The sequence below is a fragment of the Protopterus annectens genome, chromosome 2.part1, assembly GCF_019279795.1.
Source record: "Protopterus annectens isolate FY-2018-M chromosome 2.part1, PAN1.0, whole genome shotgun sequence".
In the NCBI taxonomy this organism is placed as follows: Eukaryota; Metazoa; Chordata; order Ceratodontiformes; family Protopteridae; genus Protopterus; species Protopterus annectens.
Window position 1 is genome coordinate 82283484 of NC_056729.1, and position 23070 is coordinate 82306553.

A 23070-nucleotide genomic window follows, 5' to 3' on the forward strand; every position below is an offset into this window, starting at 1 on the left:
AGTGTAAACCCTGGCTCAAGAGGACTATGACTGTGAAAGTGACACCCCGACCCCATGTGCAAAATGGGAAAAAGGGGTTGGATGGAAGGATTTACAATACATGTTTTGTAAACACAACACAGATTTCATCTATACAACCAGATTCCCTCACTTCCAAGCAGTTCTAGAAAACTAGAATTCCTAGTCCCCAAAATGGGACTTCATTCACACATCCAGCATCCCTCCATTCTAAACTGCCCACTCTTCAAACACTTTCCTAGCCTTAACACGGGGTTCTCTTCCACTAAAATGACAGCATAAATCTGGATATACTGGAACACCAAATTCCTGCTGTACAAGCTCACACTCGAAGGAATGTGGACCTGCCAAAACCTGCAAGTTACTGAAAAACTGAACTGCCACAATTAGGGCCATTGACATTTTAGAGATTCCATCTGCTGTTGCTAGTCCTCACCCCTACTACAATCCACATTGCACCATTAACCTTAAAAGCAGGCCCCACAAACTTTTTTCCAGTCATAACACCCCCTTCCATCTCGGAGCTGCAGCCAACCAACGTTTACCCCCCCACCCCACATTTTCAACATTTCAACCCAAGTTTCAACTCCTGAAGGAATTTCTCAACTACCTTTCCCCAAATCAACCAATTTCCAACCTCTTACTAGGACTGCACCACCCCCCAATTCCAAGACAGCTATCCTCTACTGAACCCCTCCACAAACACCTCGCAGGACATGCCCTGGACCAACACTCGCCGGTTGATATCTGGATAGTCTACCTGCTGTGGTACAGCATTAGAAAAAGCCTGCAACACTGATGCCTTCTTCCACTCCCTTTAAAGGATGAAATGTCCTGAATGGGTATTACTGGGGCAATCACCCCTAATAAAATATATCCTGTACTTTTCCAAGTCCGAGAAGGAGGAAATAAATGCAGCAAGAGAGAGTCCCTGCATACAAACCCTACCCCCACCTTGTCTTTTGGAGGGAAAGGAACAACTTGATAACTGTACTATGAACTTCACATTTACAAAGCAGTTAATTTTCAGCAACAATGACCACCATTAGTAAGCAACCAACGTAAAAGCCTATAAAGCAGACGTTTTAAACTTGTAAACACTTGAAAACAACTAAGTCCTAGCCTTCTCTTCAGTGTCAGTAGCACAGCTGCACATTTCTCTCAACCTAAGTGCAACGTGACCTGCCCAATAGAAAGCCAGCTACAGTAACTCCACTTGAATACAAATCCAGAATGCATCAACATTTAAAACACGTACTTAGGTTCATAGGTAGGTACTAGGCTATCAGCCCTGGGGCCTATACAAGCCCAGCCAAAAAGGTACCCTGGCATTTGCCACCCAAGAAAATTATTTTCCTGTGCTACTATCAAGCAGAGCTACAGAGGTGATCCCGGGGTGAATTTCTTATTTCCCATCCAATCATCAATATTTTTCTTGAAGAGTGCTAATGAGGAGCTTTGGTTGATATAGATAGGTAGTTTTTTCCAGAGTATGAGAAGTCTATGGGCCAAAAATATAGCCCTCCGGCATGTTCTGTTTATTGTGGTGACAAGGTTTAGGTCCCTAGAGCGTGTAGCTCGGAGGGATTGGGATTTCTTTAAGTGAAGCATGTCCAACAGCTCTGGGTTTGACATAGCTTTGTATGTTAGGCAGAGATCACCTCTGAGTAGGCGATATGCGACGGAGTAAAGCTAGAGTTTTTTTCGAGACTGTCTACGTAGGGCATCTGTTGAGGCCAGTAATGCTCTTTGCGAGGTATTTCTGCGGACTTTCCAGTTGTTGTAGAGGTCTTGTGAGGTACATACCAAAAGGGCGTTGTACTCGGGTCTAATGAGTGATGAGTAGAGGGGAACAATGACCTCTTTCTGGATGAGAAGCCTTTTGTGATGAGGTGTGCCACGTAAAAAGATTTCCTGACTACTGTGGTGATGTGATTATCAAAGGAGAGACTACTGTCCACCTCTGTCCCAAGGCCTCATCACACTTTGTGTTAAGTACACTACCACCTATGTTGTAGTTCATGGGTACAGAGTTTTTACCAAAGGGGATGACAATGCACTTTTTGGCATTGAGCTTGAGGCCATGGCTGACACCAGGCATCTGTCTCAAGGAAGGCCATTTTGAAGGATGTCCACATAGTTAGGAGTTTTCGATTACGGCTCCTAGTTTGCAGTCATCAGCGAACTTAGTTACCCAAAGACCTTTTGTGTTAGCATGTACTTCAGAGAAGTAGATACCAAACAGGAGAGGACCAAAGACTGAACCCTGTGGTACTCCACTTGTCACTGGTCTGAAGTCGGATTTGGAGTCTGCTACTTTCACAGTGTGGGTTCTGTCAGTGAGAGCTGGCAACCCATCTTGTGACATAGGAATTTCTACCTAGTTTAGTGAGTTTATCTATAATTCCAGAGTGGGAGATTGTGTCGAAAGCCTTGGCAAGATCTAGATAGGCTGTGTGAACCACCTTACCCATGTCTAAGGCTTTGGTGACTGCTTCAAAGAAGTCTACCAGGTTTAGAAGACATGATCTGCCTTTCACAAACCCGAACTGGGTGGGGTCCAGAGTTTGGAGACTACCAATGTCTTTGTTTACAAGTTCCATAATGATACGTTCCATGGCCTTGCAAACCAGGCTCGTCAGGCTAATGGTGAGGTAGTTCCCGGGGTCCGTGGTGGCTCCCCCCTTGTGTAGTTGGATAACCGTCGCTGTGCACCATTCAGCAGGCACAAAGCCTGAGGTGAGGCTATGATTGAACATGGTACTTAGGTGGGGTTCCAGTTTGTTCTGTAGTTTGTGTAGAACACAGCCTGGGATGTTGTCTGGTCCCATGGATGCTGTGTTCTTGGCTTTGGAGAGTATGGTTTTTACCTGTGCAGCCATGGATTACAGGAACTTTGCATTCTTCCGGTATAGAAATGGGCTCTTTAGGGGGTGAGAGGGGGGTAAATTTGGCACTGAACCTGCCAGGATGTTCGCAAAATCAGTTGGGTCTGTATATTTATTGCCATTGTGCTGCAACTCAGAGCAGATCTGAGTGTTGCCACTGAGATTCTTGACATAACTATAGAATGCTTTGTGGTTGTCTTTAGAATCAGTGATGATTTTGTTTTCTTAACTAGCTTTGGAGGATTTTATCAGGGATCGCAGCTTCTTACAGAGGCTGACCAGGGAGCTCCTCCACTCATGGGATTTTACTCTCTTTTGCAAGTGTTTCATCCTTCTGTTGTAGTTTGTTTATGGCAGGGGACCACCAGGCTGGCTTCCTTTTTCTGGAGGATAGCACAATCCATGCACGCATGTAAGTGCTTATAAAGTGCAATTGTGTAGGATTCAGTAGTCTTAACTGTATTGTCCATCTGCATGGGTGTTATGAAGTTCACCACTTCTGTTTTAAGAAGCATGAAGTTGGCTTTGGAGAATTTTTTTTACCATGGTTTCCTTAGTGGGGGGGTGGGGGCAGGATGTGGATATCAAGGGTAATTAGCTTATGGTCGGATCGGACCAATGAGGTGTTGACTTCAGGTGTGGAACACCGGTCACTCACGTTGGTAATGACTAGATCTAGGATATTGTTGCCCCTGGTGGGGGTGTGGATAAGTTGATCCAGGGCACTGGAGTTTATGAATTCCAGAAAACGTTGAGCGAAGGAGTTGGTACATGAGTTTTTCCAGTTAATGGTGGGGTAGTTGAAATTGCCCATCATCAGGGTGTTTGGTTGAACCCTAATATTTTCCAGTACATCAAGAAAAGAGAGGAGTGGGAATCCTGGGACATGGTGGGCGATCTGTAACAAGCTACAATTTGTATTGCAGTTTTGCCCAGAGTTAGTTGCACTTGGATAACCTCGGCTGCATTATGCTGAGCAACTAGCCTGGAGGTGTGGATATCCTTAATGAATATGGACACACCTCCGCCTTTGGTGTTCCAGTCCAGGTTACATGGCCAAAAAGTGTGGTAGGAGTTAGAGCCTGGTAGTGCAGGGGTGCTCTCAGTCACTGCACAGATATCTATGTTCTCCATTTTAAGGAGTGCCTCGAGTGAGTGCATTTTGAGATTTAAACTTCTAGCACCGAGTAGCATCACCCTCAGTTTTTGCTTGCCTGTTCCTGTTACGGTGGTGAATTTGTCATTTGAACCTTGCCTAAAAAAGGCAAGGTACTTCTCTTATCTTTAGACATCAACTGCCTTAAAGCAATCAGCATGTTAAGCAACTTCACATAATAATAGGGCTGCCAGCCTGTGTGTACTGTATTTGGACAGTCCACAGCATGCATATGTCCCTGGGACCTGCCGCGATTAAAAACTCTATCTTGTTTCATTGTGCCTAACTGTATAACAATTTATCCATTTTACAGCATAAATGGACTTCAAACTTTCTTGTCGAACAATATTTTTTCCCAAAGCCCTACTAAATGTTTTAAATTTATCCTATGCATACTTTAATCCCTTTTAGATGCCGATTCCTACAATCTTTTTAGCAGAGAAAGAATTCTGCTTGTACCTCCCTGCTGATGGACAACTCCCTCATCCAAAAGTTATTACATTTTTAAACAGTTTTCCATACAATTTATTGTTTTGTTTATTTCACAGTAAAGATAACATGGTTATCGCGCAGTACAGTCAGTTTCATTTTGGGGTGCATTTCCAAAAGGGGGTCTCATGACTAGAGAAACTACAAAAACAAACTGAAGTGCCAAAGAAATCCCAATCCTCCGAGCTACACACTCTAGGGACTTAAACCTTGTCACTACAATAAACAGAACGCGCTGGAGGGCTAAATTCCTGTCCCAGTGACTTCCCATACTCTGGAACAAACTACCTACCTATATATAATCAAACAGCTCCTCATTAGCACTCAAGAAAAATCTTGATGATTGGATGGGAAACAGAAGTTCACCCCAGGGATCACCTCTGAAGCACTGCTTGACAGGGGCACAGGAAAATAATTTTCTTGTGTGACGAAAGACAGTGTACCTTTTTGGCTAGGTTTATATAGGCCCTAGGGCCAATAACCTAGTACCTACCTATGAACCAAATCAAACATTTTACATGATCTTGGACAGCACACAGTACAAAATACAAATACAGACAAAAATGTATGCATTATGCATTCCCCACGACTTAACTTCACAAATGTTCCTTACAAAAAGGATACCAGGCATAAATACAATGTCTTACGTGGATCGCTTCAAAGGTCCTCTACATACTCTCCTACAGACACGGCCAAGATGCAATCTTTGCCTGGCTTACAATGCGTCCTTGGATCTCATTCTAATGGACCATTTGCATATTCACAAAACATCAGAACTACTAGATGCAAAGACCCAAGTTTTGCTTGCTACATCCGTCTCTCCAACATGTCCCATTTTAGCTCTCAGAGAATTCCCACTCTTTGAAATAGGCTTGCCACCCATGTGGAACAAAACACCCCTCTAAACCCATCTAAATGTAATTTGGACCACTGGATCTGAAATTAACCACTGGTTTGGTGCCTACATCTGATGGACTGAGGCAGACCGTAATTAGATTACAACAATAAGGGGGGGATCACCCCTACAGAAATGCCACATTAACAGCCCACACCAAAATTAACCAAAATGCACTCAATGAAAAATTCACCAACAAAAAAGTACTGAAAGGCATTCGGGAACGAATACTGAGAAAGCAGAAGCTGGACAAACCAAATAAGTTTATCAGCTTCAATCAGCACAGCAGTAGAATCAATGCAAGCACAAACTCACTTTCTGAAGGTTTGGAGAAATTAAATGACATCACGGAACAGTACAATTTTAAACTCGAAAACAAGTAAATATAAAGCCAAGCTGACTGACATGAATATTTTTCATTTTTAAAAGAAGGGACAAAAAGCAGTCAAATCCCCTAGCCTCTGTTCTCAAAGCTTACCGAGCAACAGAACGTGTCTGTCAAAACAAGCAGGAAAGAATATGCATAGGCATATACTGAAATGATGCTCCTTTGTTAATGTTACCAAGCAAAATGTCTCTTCAGTTGCATGCCCAACAACAAGAACCATAGCAAAATCAAAAAAGGAAAACAAATGTATACTCTGATAATCTTCGGCCTTCAGCATAGAACAAAAGAGCAACACTACTTCCCTGCCAGTAAAATCTGCAAGTATGCCAAACGGCACAGGGCACCAACAGAAGAATCACAACACATACACACAATGAAAGTGGTTTGTGCAAGCAACAGAATTAACCAACCCTGAATTTTACTCAATATGACCTCTAGCACCTCAATTTTGCTGCTGTGGACCTCACCCATCTTTGAGACCTGCAGCAAATTGCTATATAAAACTGCTGACTTGCACCATCTTGTAAAAGCCACTCCACAACTGAAGTGCAACAAGAGCTGCTCACCTTTCAAAGTCACTGCTTTGATCTTATGCCTTACCTGAACCTGGCTGCTGGAATTCAGTAAATTTGCATTTATCAACTACAATACCAAGCATCAATGCTTACGTGCATACTCAGTACCACAGCATCTTTAACCAATTTATAAAATCAAAGGACAGATTTTGAGCTACCAATCTGATCACCATCCGGTGATCAGTTCTGTCAAGAATCCTGCCAGGCTAACCTGGGAAACCCACTAAGTGTGCGCCAAGACTTAATTCGACTTGTACATCCCAAAGAGCTCCTCTAGTCTGAAACAGAATTTGAACGCGCTCTGTTTCAGCAGTTGAGGCAGCAACAAAGATACGTAGCAATGAAGTGTTTGGGACCTTAAAATGGTGGTAGGAACATTGGGCAAATGATCACAAGGATTACAAGATGCCTAGCCATAACCTTAAAAAGTCTTAGCACCATCAAACACTTAAAACCATTTAAGGCCATTACACAAGCTCAGTGTAATTTGAGTCACCAACACCAGCCTTAAAAGTAACCTGTAGGGGGAACCTTACTCCAATGTCTGAGAATACCCAAGTTTGGAACATAACCCACCCCTCACACCAGACTCCCATTTATGTTTTGGTGTAAATTTAGGTTTGTAAAAGCACTGGTTTTGCAAAGAAATGGCAAGTCAAAAACGAATGTGCCTTTCAGGTCTCAAAAACGGTAGACATAGGTCACTTCAGAGCAGCGGGAAGACCAATAAGTACAACAGGAGTTGTGCTAAGATACAGTGACGCAAGACCTTTAATTTTCTTGTTTAGTAGTCAGAAAAGGAACACGTTTGGGTTTATATACACCCAAGGGGGCACTGAATTGTACTATGGGTGTGGAAGAGGGAAGAACACTGTTGGGAGGACTTATTTGGCTCTTGAAGATAGTTACCTCGACTAGATAGTTTTAACCACAATTAGGAAATCCTTCCAAGATGAAACGAAATGAGAGAATGATTTACCAAGACCTCTTATGGTAGCCTTTGCTAAACAGGAGTACCACTTATAAAATGAAGAGGAAGCAGCTTTTTTGATAAACACTGCTACAATGCACTGTTCTGTACTCCACTTTAGACAGTTCGAGGTGCACTAGGTATGTGCACATTCCAAACCTTACGGGAACAATTCAGTATATGTGGATGAGCGGATAACAATACTCTGCTTGCAATCGAATACTGGCTTATAAGCCAAAGCCAACCTTCAGTGCATGGCTAACAATAAGTTATCCAGACCTGATCAAAAGAAACCAGCAGGCCAGGAAAACATTAACTGTGGAAGTCACTGTAGGTAAGGCATGGGTATGGGAACAGAAGAGTTCTTGCAACCACCGAGAAGTGCGTGTGTGTTGGGGGGGGGGGGGGGGGGTTGGCTGCCCAATTGTTCATAGGTAGGGCCTATACAAGCCTAGCCAAAAAGGTACCCTGTTTTTCATTACAGAGGAGAAATGACCCAAATGCTACCTATCCCACAAAGGATTACTATTACTAATAGCAACAACCAAACAACCTAAGATTACTTTACACTTCCCTTGAAGCCTCCTTAACACCATTCACCAAATTACAGTGAAACAGGTAAAATCACTGGACCCAAAATGTAACCTTATACTACACTGCATGGAATAAAATACTAAAAAAAAAATAAAGCTTTACCATTACAATACAAATGGAGATAGCAAGTTTAAAACAGTTCTTTTTCATGCAAGGACAACTGAAATGTGAAGCAAACAGCAACAAGTTGCAAGACAGGATCCAAAAATTTAAAAAATTTACCCCACTCACATAAGACAGATCTACATTTCAACCACTGGGATACAATACAAAATTCCTTGAAGGATCTCCCTTTAACTGCAAGTTTTAACATCTCTGGCATTCAGGAGACATCCTTTAAAGGAAGTACTGCCAGAAGCAAATGGCAAGACACTTCATGTCTGCTCTGCAAATCAAATCACCAACAATCAAACAGTGCCAAAGTAGCATTGCTGTGGAATAGATGAGACCTCATAAAAATTCAGAGGGCTTTTTCAAAATTTCTGTAGTACCACAGTTATGTGCATCATCACTGCTGTTTGGAAGCTTAAAATGATTTTTTGTATCTACAAACTGTAATGGTGTAGAGTCCAATATCATACTCTTCAACCTCGTTGGGGAAGCCAAGAGTGCTAAAAAGGTAATTTCTCTGAAATCATTCACATACAAAATAATTTGACAAGAACACTACAAGTTGTGCCTTAGTCACAGAATGTTAGACCAATTCTCTGCCTCTGTACAGATACAAAAGGGTCAAAGTTGGCCCACATGGTCTGTGCGTGTTCTGTAAACTGAAGACAATACAAAGAGAGTACTCTGGAACAGAATGTTTTGAACATGCCACTCTACTTCCTGTATTTGCAGAGTTGTACTTCACCCTCGCCCATTTCATGAAATGTATGTCAAAGCAAATCAGAGGTCTGGAAAGTAAAGAGCTACTGGCACAAAGGACTCATTTGTATTTATATATACATACAAACGTATGCTTTGATGACCCAGATATCTAACTGGGTTTCTTTTCCTCAAATAAAATGTTACTGTTCTTTTTTTTCTTACCTACTTTCAGTGCACACCTGAGGAAAAAAGGTAAACATACAAATAGAATGACACCTGCCAACTTTTACTCTTTCACTTGTCACGTGATGCATGTCTAGTACGCAATGAATCACATCATAGACTTGAAAGAGATGATGATCAACACCTCCAAATCAAAGCCACAGCTTTCTCTGAAAACCAGAGGTTTGCTCTTTAGGCACGAAAGGGAAGCACCTATTCCCAACTGGAATGTATAAGCATGCAGAAGCCAAGAAAAAAAAGGGGTGCCATACAGAAGTGCTTGAGAATGCCAAGTTGCTTCCAGGCAAGTATAGCTTAGGGTGGCATTGGGAGGGGGCAACAATGTCAACAGCTACTGCTCTAGTAGAATGAGCTCTAGGAGCTACCTGGATAGCCTTCCCATTTTGATAGTGCAAGCTAGAAAAGGTGCACTTAGTACCATTCTTGACCAACTATGATTTGACAGAGACAGATAAACAGCTTCTTTTGACTTGTTCTTCGACCTAAATACTACCCTTTCAAGACAGATAAAGAAAATTTCCAGAAAGTGTCCATAGTTTAGATATTCTCCTAGAAGAAATTCAACCTAGATAAGCTGGGAGATACCAAGGGTGAACAGGTATACTTCTAACACACACACACACACACACACACACACACACACACACACACACAAAGTAAACATTCCATGGAGAAGCTCAGTCCCTGACAAGGAGTCAAGGAAGGAAGCTCTGCAAACCTTCAAGGACATCAAGAACTAGAATTTTGAAAAGAGTTAAAAGATGGCCACCAAATTAATGTTAAATAACACTTGAACCAGAGTTGAAATGTTCAACAACAAATTATTGCCACAAGGAAGTGCCAGCAGTATAACGGACAGGAGAGTCAGATGGACTAAAATTAATCCACTTGGCAAAGAATGGAAAAAGGCATTTGCCTGAAATCCTGGAGACAAAAATCAAAGAACGTTACCATTTCCATATATTGGATAGAGAGGCTGCATAATAGGACTCCGTGAAAATTAAATACTTTCTCTGCTCCCATTCCCCTGAAACTGCTGCAGGGGGCTAAAGACAATTGTCTGCCTGTTAGCAAATATGACGTCCCTCAAAATGTACACAGTCAGCAAGTTGTGATTTAGCCAACAGTTCAATGCCATACCCTAGCCAACAGTTAAATGCCATACCCTTCAATCTTGTGAACAAGGAACAAACACATGCTCTCAACTGCCGACGAGGACTACAGCCATATAAGCTGAGTGGACAAAACTGCCTTGAATAAATCAGGCTTGAAATTCCAGAAGGAACAAATGCCCCAAGCCATCTCCGTGGAACCAAAATGCAAGAGACTCCTGGGGCATCCATGTCAAATGCATTATTCCTCCAAGACAACGCCTCCAAATATAAGGCAGAAGCAACCATCTGAAATCTGCCAGAGGGGGACTACAAGGTTCACTGCAACTTCAATGGGAGGGGGGTACTTTTCCAGATAAGGGAAACTCAGGCTGCTGCTACAGACATTCACCTGGTGAACAGATTTGCCATAAATTTCCAAAGCATTATGCCCACCTTATGACTATGCTTACCACCAAGTAAACTCCAGATGGGTTGCCACCATAGACGCAAACTTGGTAAACAGGGCAGCAAATTATGCTACATCCAGCCTAATGCAAAAGTCGTCTGCTGCTATCAAGAAAACTGGCTTGATGTAGTTAAGCAAACCGCTTTTAAGACACAAATCAAAACATGTGCGTCTGTCAGGGGATCAGAGGACTTAGGTGTCACCCCCCCCCCACCAAACCCAGGTTTGAGGCATCTCTCAATTATGCAGCACATAAAGGGCAAAATCCACTAAACTTGCATCAGCATCGAATGTAGCATCGAATGTAGCCTCCAATACCTAGTCCAGAGAAAAGGCACTGGTGACAATCACATGGGAGTTGACCGGGCAAGCAAAGGTACAAAGCACACACTAGAAAATACATTGCAGTGAGAGGTAAATTGAAATAAAATATCCAAATTGTTACGGACTGGCCCAAATCGGGAAGTGCAGATACCCCCAACTCCTTAACAATCTTTATGCGGACCGTCAACATTTCAGAGGCCCAAGGAAAACGCATTAGAGGATGACCATACACATTTGCACATCTCCGAAAGGATGCTCATATTTAGGAGACTGAAATCCAAAATAAGCCAGACATCCTTAGTTATCCTGGGGTGGAGGGCAAAAACTGCAACAAAATTCCCAGCCTTTCTGCTCCAGCAGGCCCTTCTTGGGCGTCTGTCAAGAATATTTTAAAGTCCTCATTCCTCGACACTTCTGATGAGGTGACACAACCAGCGTAAACAAAGATGGGCTAAGGAATGGAATACCCCCTCCCCCCAAAGCAAAACATCTCAAGACAAAAATCCATCGAGATTTTTTTCTCATGCTGGGAATCACCCCCTCCCCACCCAAGTGGGGACAGTCATGGAGAGGAAAAAAATATATATATATTTGGACCAGTTAACATAAGAGTAACCCGAATTGTGCCGCAGGGTGTTGTGTGGCAACACGAAAAACGAGGCCGTTACGTACGAAGCTCAGTTCCGTTTTGGGATATTACGCTCTTACACGCAGCAAACTTGCTTGAGGTCGCCAGACTACATTTTTATCCTTTTTGTATTCTGCAAAGCAGAGACACGTTTATTGGGCTGCTGGCTGAACGAAACGTTCAATCCGGGCTCCCTTACTATCTTTGTAATCTTACGCATTTCGCTGTGTTCTGCGTCGTTTGGTGTGTCGGCCTTCTTCACACTTTTTGTTGCCGATTGTCGAGTATTTTTTTCCTTCTTCCTTTGGGAAGACGTTTAGCTCGTGGCACTTGTGGTGATTTTTGGTGAGTTTGGTTAATTTGGCGTTTTGAATGTCGGCCGAAGTGGCGGCACAGCTCCCCGGTTCCCTGGGGATACAACGGGACTCTGAATCTGCACAGCAGCAGCAGGCTGCAGTGGCTTTGCCAAGAGGCATCAAACGAGACTCAGAGCTGGAACAGCCGCCGCAGTTGGCAGGAGACATCAAAAGGCAGCGTATCGACGGTGCTGATCAGGTAGCACATCATGTTATCGTTACTTCTTTATAAAGGCATTGGACACTATTGTTGGAATGTTAACCACATTGTTATTTTTCAACTATGCGGCCAGTTTGTAATGGTTAGGTATTCGGTAAAGCTGTTGTAATCGATTGTAGTGGGTTGTCCTTATGAAAATATGGTGGCAACGTCTGTGTGCATGTATGTATGTAACATGTGTATAAAAACTCCGCAATTGGTGGGGGGTACTTACAACAGCTTCACGGCTAAACAAAAGGATAAAGGGTCTCAAAAATATGTCTTATGCTGCCCGACTGAAAGAACTCCAGCTCTATTCAGTCTCATACCGCTTGCTCAGAGGTGACCTGTGCCTGACATATAAGGCCATGTCAAACCCTGATTTGATGAATATGCTTCACCTCAAAAAATCTAGATCCCTCAGAACCACAAGGGCGGGAGACTTAAACCTTGACACGGTTATTAATAGAACATGCTGGAGGGACAGATTCATCACCCAGAGACTCCCTATGCTGTGGAACAAAATCCCGGTACATGTGAGGCAGAGCACCTCGCTGGCCTTGTTCAAGAGGAATCTTGACCAATGGATGGGGGATCGCAGATATACCCCAGGGATTACTTCAGTGTCACTGCTTGACAGAGGCACAGCAAAATAATAGGCATAGTTTTATTCAAACTAAAGGGGTGGCGAAAGCCAAATAACTATGGGCTAGGCTTATAAATGCCCTTGGGCAGATAGCCTAGTATGAACCTATGAACCTATTGCAATTCACCCCAAGCCAGACCATGGCTTCCTGGGGACTCCTGCAGACCCCAGTGCCTGGGGGGTTTACAGACAACTGGGTTCCACTGTCCACACCAGAATATCAGACACTGGGTTTTCTATACCTTCGGATGAGAACTTTAGTCATTAGGGTTTGCTCAGTCCCCTTCCTTTTCTCAAGACTAACCGATTTCAAGACCACACAAGAGCCCCATGAAGAAGTTTAAAAAGGCTACATTTACATTATTGTCTTCTGTGAAATCCAGCACATCCAGGACTGCCGAAGTACAGGGATGTCGAATCCTGCTGTTCAAACACCACCTTTTTCCTGCATTACAGGAAATAAGTTTCCAACGTCATCGTGCGACATGAGAATATTTATACCTACAACCTCATTTTTTCTTTCCAAGAACTCTCCAGTATCTCTTCAACAATACATGCCAATCAACTGCACCCCTCTAGAAAGTACAGTAAGTGTGTGAAAAACAGCAACTGCCAATGACGTTCTTTGAGGCAACAAGGATCCATCTTCTACACCCTATGGGGTTACTGAGGCAGGTTTAGTGGACCAAACCCCCTCACTGCTGCAATGTCTGCAGAAATTCTCACAACCTGTTTCCAGAAAAAAACCCTTCTGTCAGTCAGATATATAGATTAGGCTCGATGCATTTTGATTTACATAGGTATTACTGAGCACTCTGTGCATGATGAATTAAAGAAAATCATTCCCATATAAAGCTCTCATAGGAAATTACTTGCTTGTAAACGCCTTATAAAGCTGAAATTAATTTGTCTGCTAAGCAGGCAAGTGAAATAATCCATCTCCGAATGTGATAATCCAAACTCACACAAATAAATTACATGAAATATATACAATACATGCCAACAGTTTACAAAGGCCAAATGACCACCAAGTTTTGGATGATCAAAAACAGTAGAGAGAAAACATGCAGATTCAGTTACCGGAAGAAATTAACCCAGGAACTATGAAGACTATATTGCAAGCACTAAACCACTGTGCCAATCCAACTACCATCTTATCACTCCATCTCAAAAACACAGTTCTTTCCTAAAACTTCAGTATTACCAATTAAGAACTTAACGGTTCAAAGATTACACACTTGCAAAATACAATTACTCTCTCACTGCTAGAGCATGTACATTACTGAAAGCAATTAATGAACACACTGCAATCATGCAAGGGTCCCCTTCAAAGTCTATTCATTACTTCAAAATTATAAAACAAAAATTCCAACTGCAACCCACCTCATTATGCACTCAGTCATTAACTAGTTTCAAGTCAGTGTGCTTACTGAATCACCCCCCAAACTACGCAACCTTATGAAGATCTACATCAAGTCTTGCTTTCCAATCTATATCATTTAACCAACTTGGGTACAATTGGTAACAAAAATGATCTGCATCAGCTCCTCCTCTTAACACACTATCAGTATGGAATTTGGTACTTGCGCATTATCGCAACCAGATTTTCACGATAATACCACTTACTTCCTGGTGTAGAAATCAGACTGTAAGCGTTGTAAAAATGTCAGGGGTTGTCTTTTCTTTCACAAAGAAGGTTGTTTTAAGAAGGGTTATCAAGAACAATAGAAAAAATTAGTGTCGCTCTGGCTGTGTGCACTTTACTGGCAGCATGTGTGGAACTCTCTCATTTGTGCATTAACGGTGCTCACAGCCAGAGTGACACTAACTTTTTCCGTTGTTCTTGATAACTCTTCTTAAAACAACCTTCACTGTGAAAAGAAATTCAACCTAAACATAACCATACCTGTGCTGCTAATGTTAAATCACCCTTCCCTCTCTAACTTTGCATTTTCTTAACGGTTAATCCATAAGCTTACATGCTTTCTTCCAGGAGCTGCAGTAACCAATACAATGACAATATGAACGGAGAGAATTACGATGTAACCATAAGTTTCGTAATGGGATGATCATATCCGTGTAAAGGTAAAGTGTAAGTACATTTAATCGAACTTTATCAAAGAGGAGTACAACGCAGAGACAGTAAGGACCTTCGTATTTAACTACATCAGACTGCTTTCTCCAGTCGCCAAAAAAGTCATCTTTGCATGCCCAACTTCCTTACTCCACAGCACCCCAAAGACAGTAGCTTCATCTGTTCTTCCTTTCAGTCTACAAATCTGTATAGCATTGATCCCTTTGTTAAACAAAATGATCAAACTTATTTCAGAAAAACACAGTTAAAGGCTGTGCTTTCAACGGTTACAGCTGCCTGACCCTTCACTTTCTATTTTGCTCCATTTTAGAAAAGTACCATTTCCCTGTTTGCAGTGTTCCGCGGGAAACAGAATCGCAATGTAATGTAGTACAACGCTGCTGGAAGTGTTTACACATGCCCATTTTCAAACATTATGTCAGTTCAGTGACGCACTTCACTAGACACTTTCAGTTCATATTTCGGCAGGCTAACAGCTTGGAAAGGAGCCAGGTCTCCTGGGCGACATTGAAGTGTATTTACCCACCCGATGTGCAGTAGCAAGCCACGCCCAATCCCCGCCTGTGACAGCGATGTCAGTACACTGCCCACCTTTTGATTGAAAGCTATTTATTTTCCCTAGGTAGGAATAGGAGTAACACAAGTTAAGTTTGGATTTACTGAATGTTTGACCCACTGCAGGTTTAATGGTAAATAATAAAATCGCCGTGTTTAAGTTTACTTTTTCACACGATCAAAAGGCAAGATTCAGCCTATGCAGAGAAAAGGGTGGAAGGGTGTCGGTGCAGCTATTTTCTGTTATGCATTAAAAGCAAATGCTGTGAAAACGTTCAGTATTTTGAATGATTAACCTGGATATCATAAAACTCACGCTTTCCCACCACCACTGCTCTGACATTTTAAGTAGCTGCTTTTATTTGGAGCAACTCAGACAGACTGGGCTTGCCGAGTCTGTGCATGTCCACTTTTGTCCCCCGATTATTTATGGCTAGGTTGAGAGGTATGAATGCCAATTATCACTTCAAAATACAATTAATGTGTTGTATGCAGTAATAAATGTAATGGCATTGCTGTGTCTCAGTTTTCCTATGTAACATTCTGTTTTGTAGTATATATTAAATTGAAAGTAATGGAATATATGTGCATTATTTTCTACACGTGTACTGCTTCATAAAGTACTTTGCATGCTGTCAGATACAGTATGTAAGCAGTTCTTGGATGGTGGAAGGTAGGCATGTTTGTACAATTGCTTACATTTGCCTATACAAATGTCTGTACAATAAATTAACTGTTCCCTTAGTTTAGGAGACTAAACCAAATATCATGCTTCTCAAAGTTTTCTCACAGTTCTTATGCATATGCTTGTACCTACAGGAAAAATACTTTTTGGTACTGTCCAAAACTCTGGAATGTCATGCCTTATCCTTTTAGGAACTTTCTTTTATCCTCTAAAGACCACTTTTCAATGTGTAAACACATCTGTCACTGTCTGCCATTACTTTGCTCTCAGTAATGGTAAGCCTAGATTTGGTACATCAAGGCATCCTAGATCCAGAGAAGTGTTTCAAAAATTTTTATACTTTAATATTAGGTGCAGTATGGAAAAGCTCAGTCCAGCATTATACCTTTTGCTCATAGCATTCATTCACCCAGCTTCTTAATCGCCGCCCTCCGGCATGTCAATCACGGCGGCCACACCCATTCCTGCACAAACTCATGGGTTAATATAGCAATAACCCATGCTTGGGTGTGGGTAAATCCAGCATTAGCCACACCCAGAAGTGGGTTATTGCTATTATACAATGACATTATTTAAGAAAAAAATATAATTACTTTTCTTAAATAATGGCATTGTATAATGCCTCCTTGCTGCCCTTCCGCAGCTGTCTGGTATTCTGCGGCAGTTCTGATGTACTGCGCATGCGTATGCCTACGCAGTACATCAGAGCTGTGGGCAAAAGCAACTGAAAAAGCAAGATCTCTGTTGCTTTTTACAAACTGTTTTGCTACATTAAATGGGTTTAAAAGAGACAGCTTTAAAAAAAGCAACGGAGAATCTCAGTTGCTTTTTTTTTTAAAGCCGTCTCGCTGTTTTAAACCCATTTAACATAGCAAGACAGTGTCAAGCAACGGAGATCTTGCGTTCTCCGTTGCTGTAAAAAAAAAAAAAAAAAAAAAATAGTAATGGAAAAAGTCCGGGCGACCGGACCTTTTTCCATTACTATAACTCTAATTTACAACGTGCACGCTGACCAATCAGCGTGCACGTTTTTGAATATTAATAGGGGGTCGTCGTATAATACACTTCAATATCGCCTACTCCTGCATAACACGCAAGTACCGGAATTTTATATACAGTACAAAAATTTTAGGTTATCTAACAGTGTAGTACCTCGCAGGATGCGCAGTAGCAAACCCCGCCCCTGACCGCCCATAACTTACACAACTCCAAACAAAGTCAACAAACACGCACATTGCTATGTGAGCTGAAACGTCCGCGAGGTACTATAAATAAAGCACATATACTTTCACAAAGCGCTTATGTTACAGACAAGCACATATACTTTCACAAAGCGGTTATGTTTAACACCTGTTTAACAGACAAATATAGTAGCTGAAACTTATTGCAATTGGTTGTCTGCTGAAGTTGCATATGTGGACAGCACATTCGTGTTCTAGTCACCTTGTGGGATATAGTAGCTGAGAAGAACGTAAGTATAGTGATACTTAAGTTTTTACTTGTTTGTTAACCCGACGAAGGGATCAATTCATTTAACTTTCAGTTACAACCACTGTCAGAGACATATACATATATATATATATATATATATATATACATATACACATATATATATAGACATATATACATATATATATATATATATATATAGCAGTCTGGGTTCTACCCATCTTGCTAGATGGGAGTAGGGGAACGTTTATGTCTACTGATGTTTGTTTTTGTTTATCTGGAAGCGACCAGTTTACTAAGTATTTCATCCATTTCCACAGCCCGAGGCAATGCATTGTATGTAGGTGTATGTCAGTACGTACAGAACTTTTAAAAGTTTACATTCGTTGAAGAATGTTTTACTTATCTTGGGATTCAAAATGTGTAAAACCTTTACACGCTGTTGCGTCTACGGGGAGGGACACTGTTTTAGTTTGTGTACGTGTATGTTTGTTAACTAGGAAAGCTGTACTGAAGAGTTACTGTTTGAGCAGCAGCCTGCAGTCGAAACAAATATCTATTGCAAAAGTGACTATGACGAAGTCTGCAAAACGGTTGATATTCACAATTTGTGCTTTTATAATCGTCAGTCGTACCAGTGTGTAGGAAAAAAAAAATGCAGGAATATGGTACTGCGTGCAGTTACTCAGGGCTGTTCTATGAATGCATGTTTGATGGACACGGTAGTTGACAGTATTATCTTAGCTCAAAGTAACGCATTATTGGGCAGCTCTCTCCAAGGTTGTTGACATGGTTGATAATCATTACTAGGTCTCTTAAAAGGTTCGAACTAGTCACGAAAGTCCATTCTGATGCTAGATTACAGACACAAATAAAGCTAAATGAAAAATACTTCCACAAAGCGGTTATGTGTTATGAATGGGACATTAAGGCATATGGTGGATAGCCACCTAGATGAGTTTGTTTGACGTGAAAAGTACGGAAGACAGAGCGAAGACTTGTTTATGTGCCTTCTGGAACATATAAGACAGCACCAGGAGGCGCACCAGGAAGAGCTGGGTGTCCGTACGTACGTGCAGTAACCACTGAATATGTAGGTACTTGTTTTCTGAAAGTGCTGCCATTTGTAATATATGCAGTTTTTTTTAGATATTGTGTGTTACTTTCTCTGCTTTGTCATGCCATTTATGATATATGTAGTTTTTTTTCAGACATTGTGTGTTACTCTCTCTGTTATATAAATGAAGGTGATTTTAAACTTATATTTGTGATGTGGAAGCCTTCTTTGTCCAACAGTTGCATGCCGGTGTTATAAGGATATTTTTTTGTATGGATCAGAAGTGTTTTAAAATGCGTTACGAGTAGTAACATGCCAGTGTTATACTGAGCATTTTTTCGCATCCTTGTCCAACAGTTGCATGCCGGTGTTATAAGGAGTTTATGGATCAGCTGTGTTTTAAAACGCGTTACATAGAAATGTTTTTGACCGAGATAATAGTAGCGGTATAGTAGTAGTCAGTCTTGTCAGACGCAAACTGTCAAGTCAAGCTGTCAATCAAATGTGTCAATCATATATGCCACGCCCCAAGCTGCGCAGTACCGCCCGCGAGGTACTACACTGTTAGATAACCAAATTTTAGTTTTGTCATCTACTAATTCTGACAATCATAAGCTAAAAACATCAAGTACAGCAGCACCCAAAGCCAAAAATGCACCCATTTCCAATAATAAGTTCTGTTTTTTTCCTAAACCACCAAGACCTACACCAGGATTGACATGTTAAAAAAACTCTCAGCCCCATCTTTCATAAACATGGGGCAACCTAGCCCACTGCCATGAACAGAAGTACACTCTCTTTCTATACTTGCCATACAAAAACAAAACAAGTCTACAAACTGCCCAGCATTGTACTTACAAAAGTGTAATGCAGTTACATTCCCCATAAATTACACCTAAGTTTTTTTTGTTTAAATAAAACTATCTTTTTGCACATTTCTATCCATGAAAACAAGTCTTTACACATTGGTTTCAAATGACAACACACAAAGACAAAGCTAAAACTTTTTGTAGAGTTATTCCAAAATGTAATATACTCCAAGCTTAAAATTATACTCAACAAATCTTAAAATTATAAGCTAACAGACACCCCCCCCCCCCAAAAAAAAAAAAATACAAAGATCTCCAGCAGAGTGGTAATGATTTAGAACCAGGATTTGTGAGTGTGTCACAAAGGGGCACAGTAGTAATGATTTAGAACAAGGATCTGTGAAAACGGTCATCTTGTAGAAGGTTGACTGTCTTAATGCTTACAAAAAGCAGTTCCACTGTACCTCCAAATAAGGGGGGGGCAAGTACCAGAAAATAAAGAAATGAATTTAAGAGAGATATATACACATCCTTGGTATGACCAAAGGAGAATCTACCCATTTCCACTCAAATTGGAAATCCCATCAGAACAAAGGACGTACTCTGGTCAGCAGTTTGTTTACCTGCAACTTTTTCACACTGCAACTGTTGCACTAAATCTTAAAATATGAAAGGCATACCCAACTATTGGTGGCAACACTCCACAAAATACAACACAGATTACTTGTCAAGCAGCTTGTTATCCCCTAAAGTTTCCTTTGCCCATCTGTGCCAAAACCCAAATATTTGGCTCACAAATAAGTACATACAACACATAGAAAATTAGCAATTTAAACGTGATCTGTGTATCATCAATGCCACTACATTATATCAACACAAATGTTACTCAGCTCACATACAGTATCCCATTCGGTAAAACTACTGCACTCAACAAAACAGAATACCAAGTCCAAAACCTTTATCCAGATTAATGGATCAAGTAGCTTGCACACTAAACACGTAAGCTTCGCAAAACAACCAGCTAAAAACACAGGAATAAATAATAATACATCCAAAATGCATTATTACATAGGTCCTGCGTACCGGAGTCCACGACTAATACAAAATGTGAACGTTGCAAGTTGGAAGCCAGCCGATAAAACATGCAGACCCAAATCAACAAACCAAAACAATTACAGTACAACTAACAACTTTCTTCTAACATCCAATCTAATACAATATTCTGAACAAGCACACGCTACAGTACATATGACCTTACAGTTATTACCCACAGGCCTTGATTAACATTTTAAGGAATAAAGTCAAGCAGAATCGCACAGAAACGTTACACTCTAGTCAGTACTAGTAAACAACAACGGAATCATAAATGCAATAGCTGCTTTAATAAATCCAGAAGTACCACTTTACTACTGGCACTAATATCCAAAGTCGTGTAACTTCAACAAGTTTAAGCACAGGAATCGTACTAAGCCATCGTTTTAATATCGTCAACATCTTTAATCACACACTCCACAGCTTAGAAATCGCATTACCCAATTCAAAGATCGCCACAATGCCAAATGTATTTACATAACTTACACTTTCTTTTTGGCACCTTTTTTGCCTCCTTTAGTCAATCTCTTATTTTTGCCCACTGCCATCTTGGACACAGGGAGTGAAAGAGGAGGAAATCTCGAACAGCAAGAGATTTTACGACGTTACTCACGAATGACGCATAGCTTCTCGCGGTGTATTTGTTTGTAGTCCTGATAAACTGAACGTATGTTTGTGTTTTTATTGATCAAAAGCAATAAATATACACACACGTATACCTACACATATAAATGTGCGTTAATGCATAGTAGTAATATTTCCTTAGTGTCGCTGATTTTGAACGTACGAGACAGTGAGACTTGGTATAAATAAGTGGACTGGACTGTATAAAAGTACATTGAAAGTTTATACACAGCGTCATCCCAATGTACCTACAGTATTAGAGCTCTCCACAGCATTATTTTATCTAGTTAGGATTGCCACCTTTTCAAATGCCCAAAGTGGGACATTTTTTGTAGAAACGTCATATTTTGCAGGGCAAAACATGCCCATGGCCAGTACAAAGGACAGAACTTCACTTTTTTATCAAAAATAAAAGCTTATTCTTGTAGCATTTTAGTTGCTTATTCTGTTTCTTACAACATTACTGTTTTATGCAACTACTAAAGAAAATATAGGCAATATTTTTGTCCTAAAATCTCAGGACAGTTGTCATTTTTTCAGTTTTTTTGCAGGACACAACAGCCCAAAGAGGGAAAGTCCCTCGCAAAGTGGGGCAGGTGGCGACCCTAAGGCAACATTAGATTTGAGTTCTGTTTCAAACACCTTCACAGACATTTTGCTTAGACCTTCCAAACACAAGCAGATCAGCTTTTAGTAAGTGACAATAGCATGTCAATGGAAAACACTGAGTAAGCGATCCTGGGCTGAGTGTTCATTTTGCCTGTAATGCCCGAGACCTGGTGATGTACTTAAAAACACAGAGTTGTCCGTCAGACCCCCAAGAATTTCCAGGTATGAGGATAGTTAACAGGTAATACTAATCATAATGTTAAGTATTTTAAACATAGGTACTGAATTGTGCTGCTTCACACAATGCATAGATGATCATTTCAAAATTATTAACTGGAGAAGAGCTTGGGTACTAATGGACCTTTTTCAGGCCAGCCAAAGTTACAAACCAGAAGAAATAGTGTGATAAAATATAAACATAATAAAACCCGTAAGTAAACTAACTAAACCACTAACAGCCTGTTATCCAGTACACATCATGGCTTCACACTTAAACATAGTACAAGCACAGCACTAATAACCTTTACTTATATTATTCATCACCTCAAAAATGAAGGACAACTAGTCTCAGCAATTTCCGGGATATGTCAAAAGCCTTTGACACCATATCCCACCAACTGCTACTCAACAGACTTGCAATCCCTAACATGGTTTCATAGCTATCTATCAAATCATCACCAGGCTACAAAATGGGAGAACAAACTGTCCCCACTACTACCAGTGTCCACTGGTGTACCCTAAGGATCCATACTCCAATACAGAAAGCATTTTAATAACAGTTATTACACTCATACAAATATACAAAAAGGTTACCATTCTGGTAAAATAGTTGACAACATCAATACAAATCAAAAAAGATAAAAAGTGTAAAACATAGGAAGTTAAATGTTTTAGTTTCAGTAGGTTACGCAATCTAACAATACTAAGCAGAGTATAGACAATACTTTGGGAGAATTTCTTAGGAAGTAAAGGGAGTAAGTTATTATGTTAGGTGGTATGTAATTGTTATACAGTTCAAAGTGAGTTGCTTGCAGTCAAGGTGGTTGTGAACAGTGGCAGGTCCAGTGTTTTTTAAAGTAGTCTTTGGTAGCTAATTTAAATTGTTTGTGGTGAGTAAGATTCCTTATTTCTAGTGGGAGTTTGTTCCATGCAATAGAGGGATCATAGCTATATAGATTGCAGCCTGCCTTGGAATTGGGTTTATGAACCTATAACAGATCTTAGGTTGCGATTCGGAGATGCCTGGTAGGGCAATAGTTAGAGATGAGAGGTGATAGAGCAGGGCAGAAGGTTGGCTGATATAGAATGCAGCGAATGATTTGCAGTTGAGATTGAAGAAGCAGGAGAGATAGT

General features: G+C 40.9%; 1 protein-coding gene across 1 annotated transcript in view; it reads right to left on the minus strand.

The window, feature by feature from the left end:
* The window catches only part of RPS3A (ribosomal protein S3A), a 511490-nt gene extending 490387 nt beyond the window's left edge, over positions 1-21103 (minus strand). The window contains exon 1 of the mRNA XM_044062039.1: positions 20971-21103. Coding sequence (XP_043917974.1) covers positions 20971-21032 — 62 coding nt within the window. The 5' untranslated portion in view covers positions 21033-21103. The remainder of the gene's footprint in view (positions 1-20970) is intronic.
* Positions 21104-23070: the final 1967 nt, after the last annotated feature.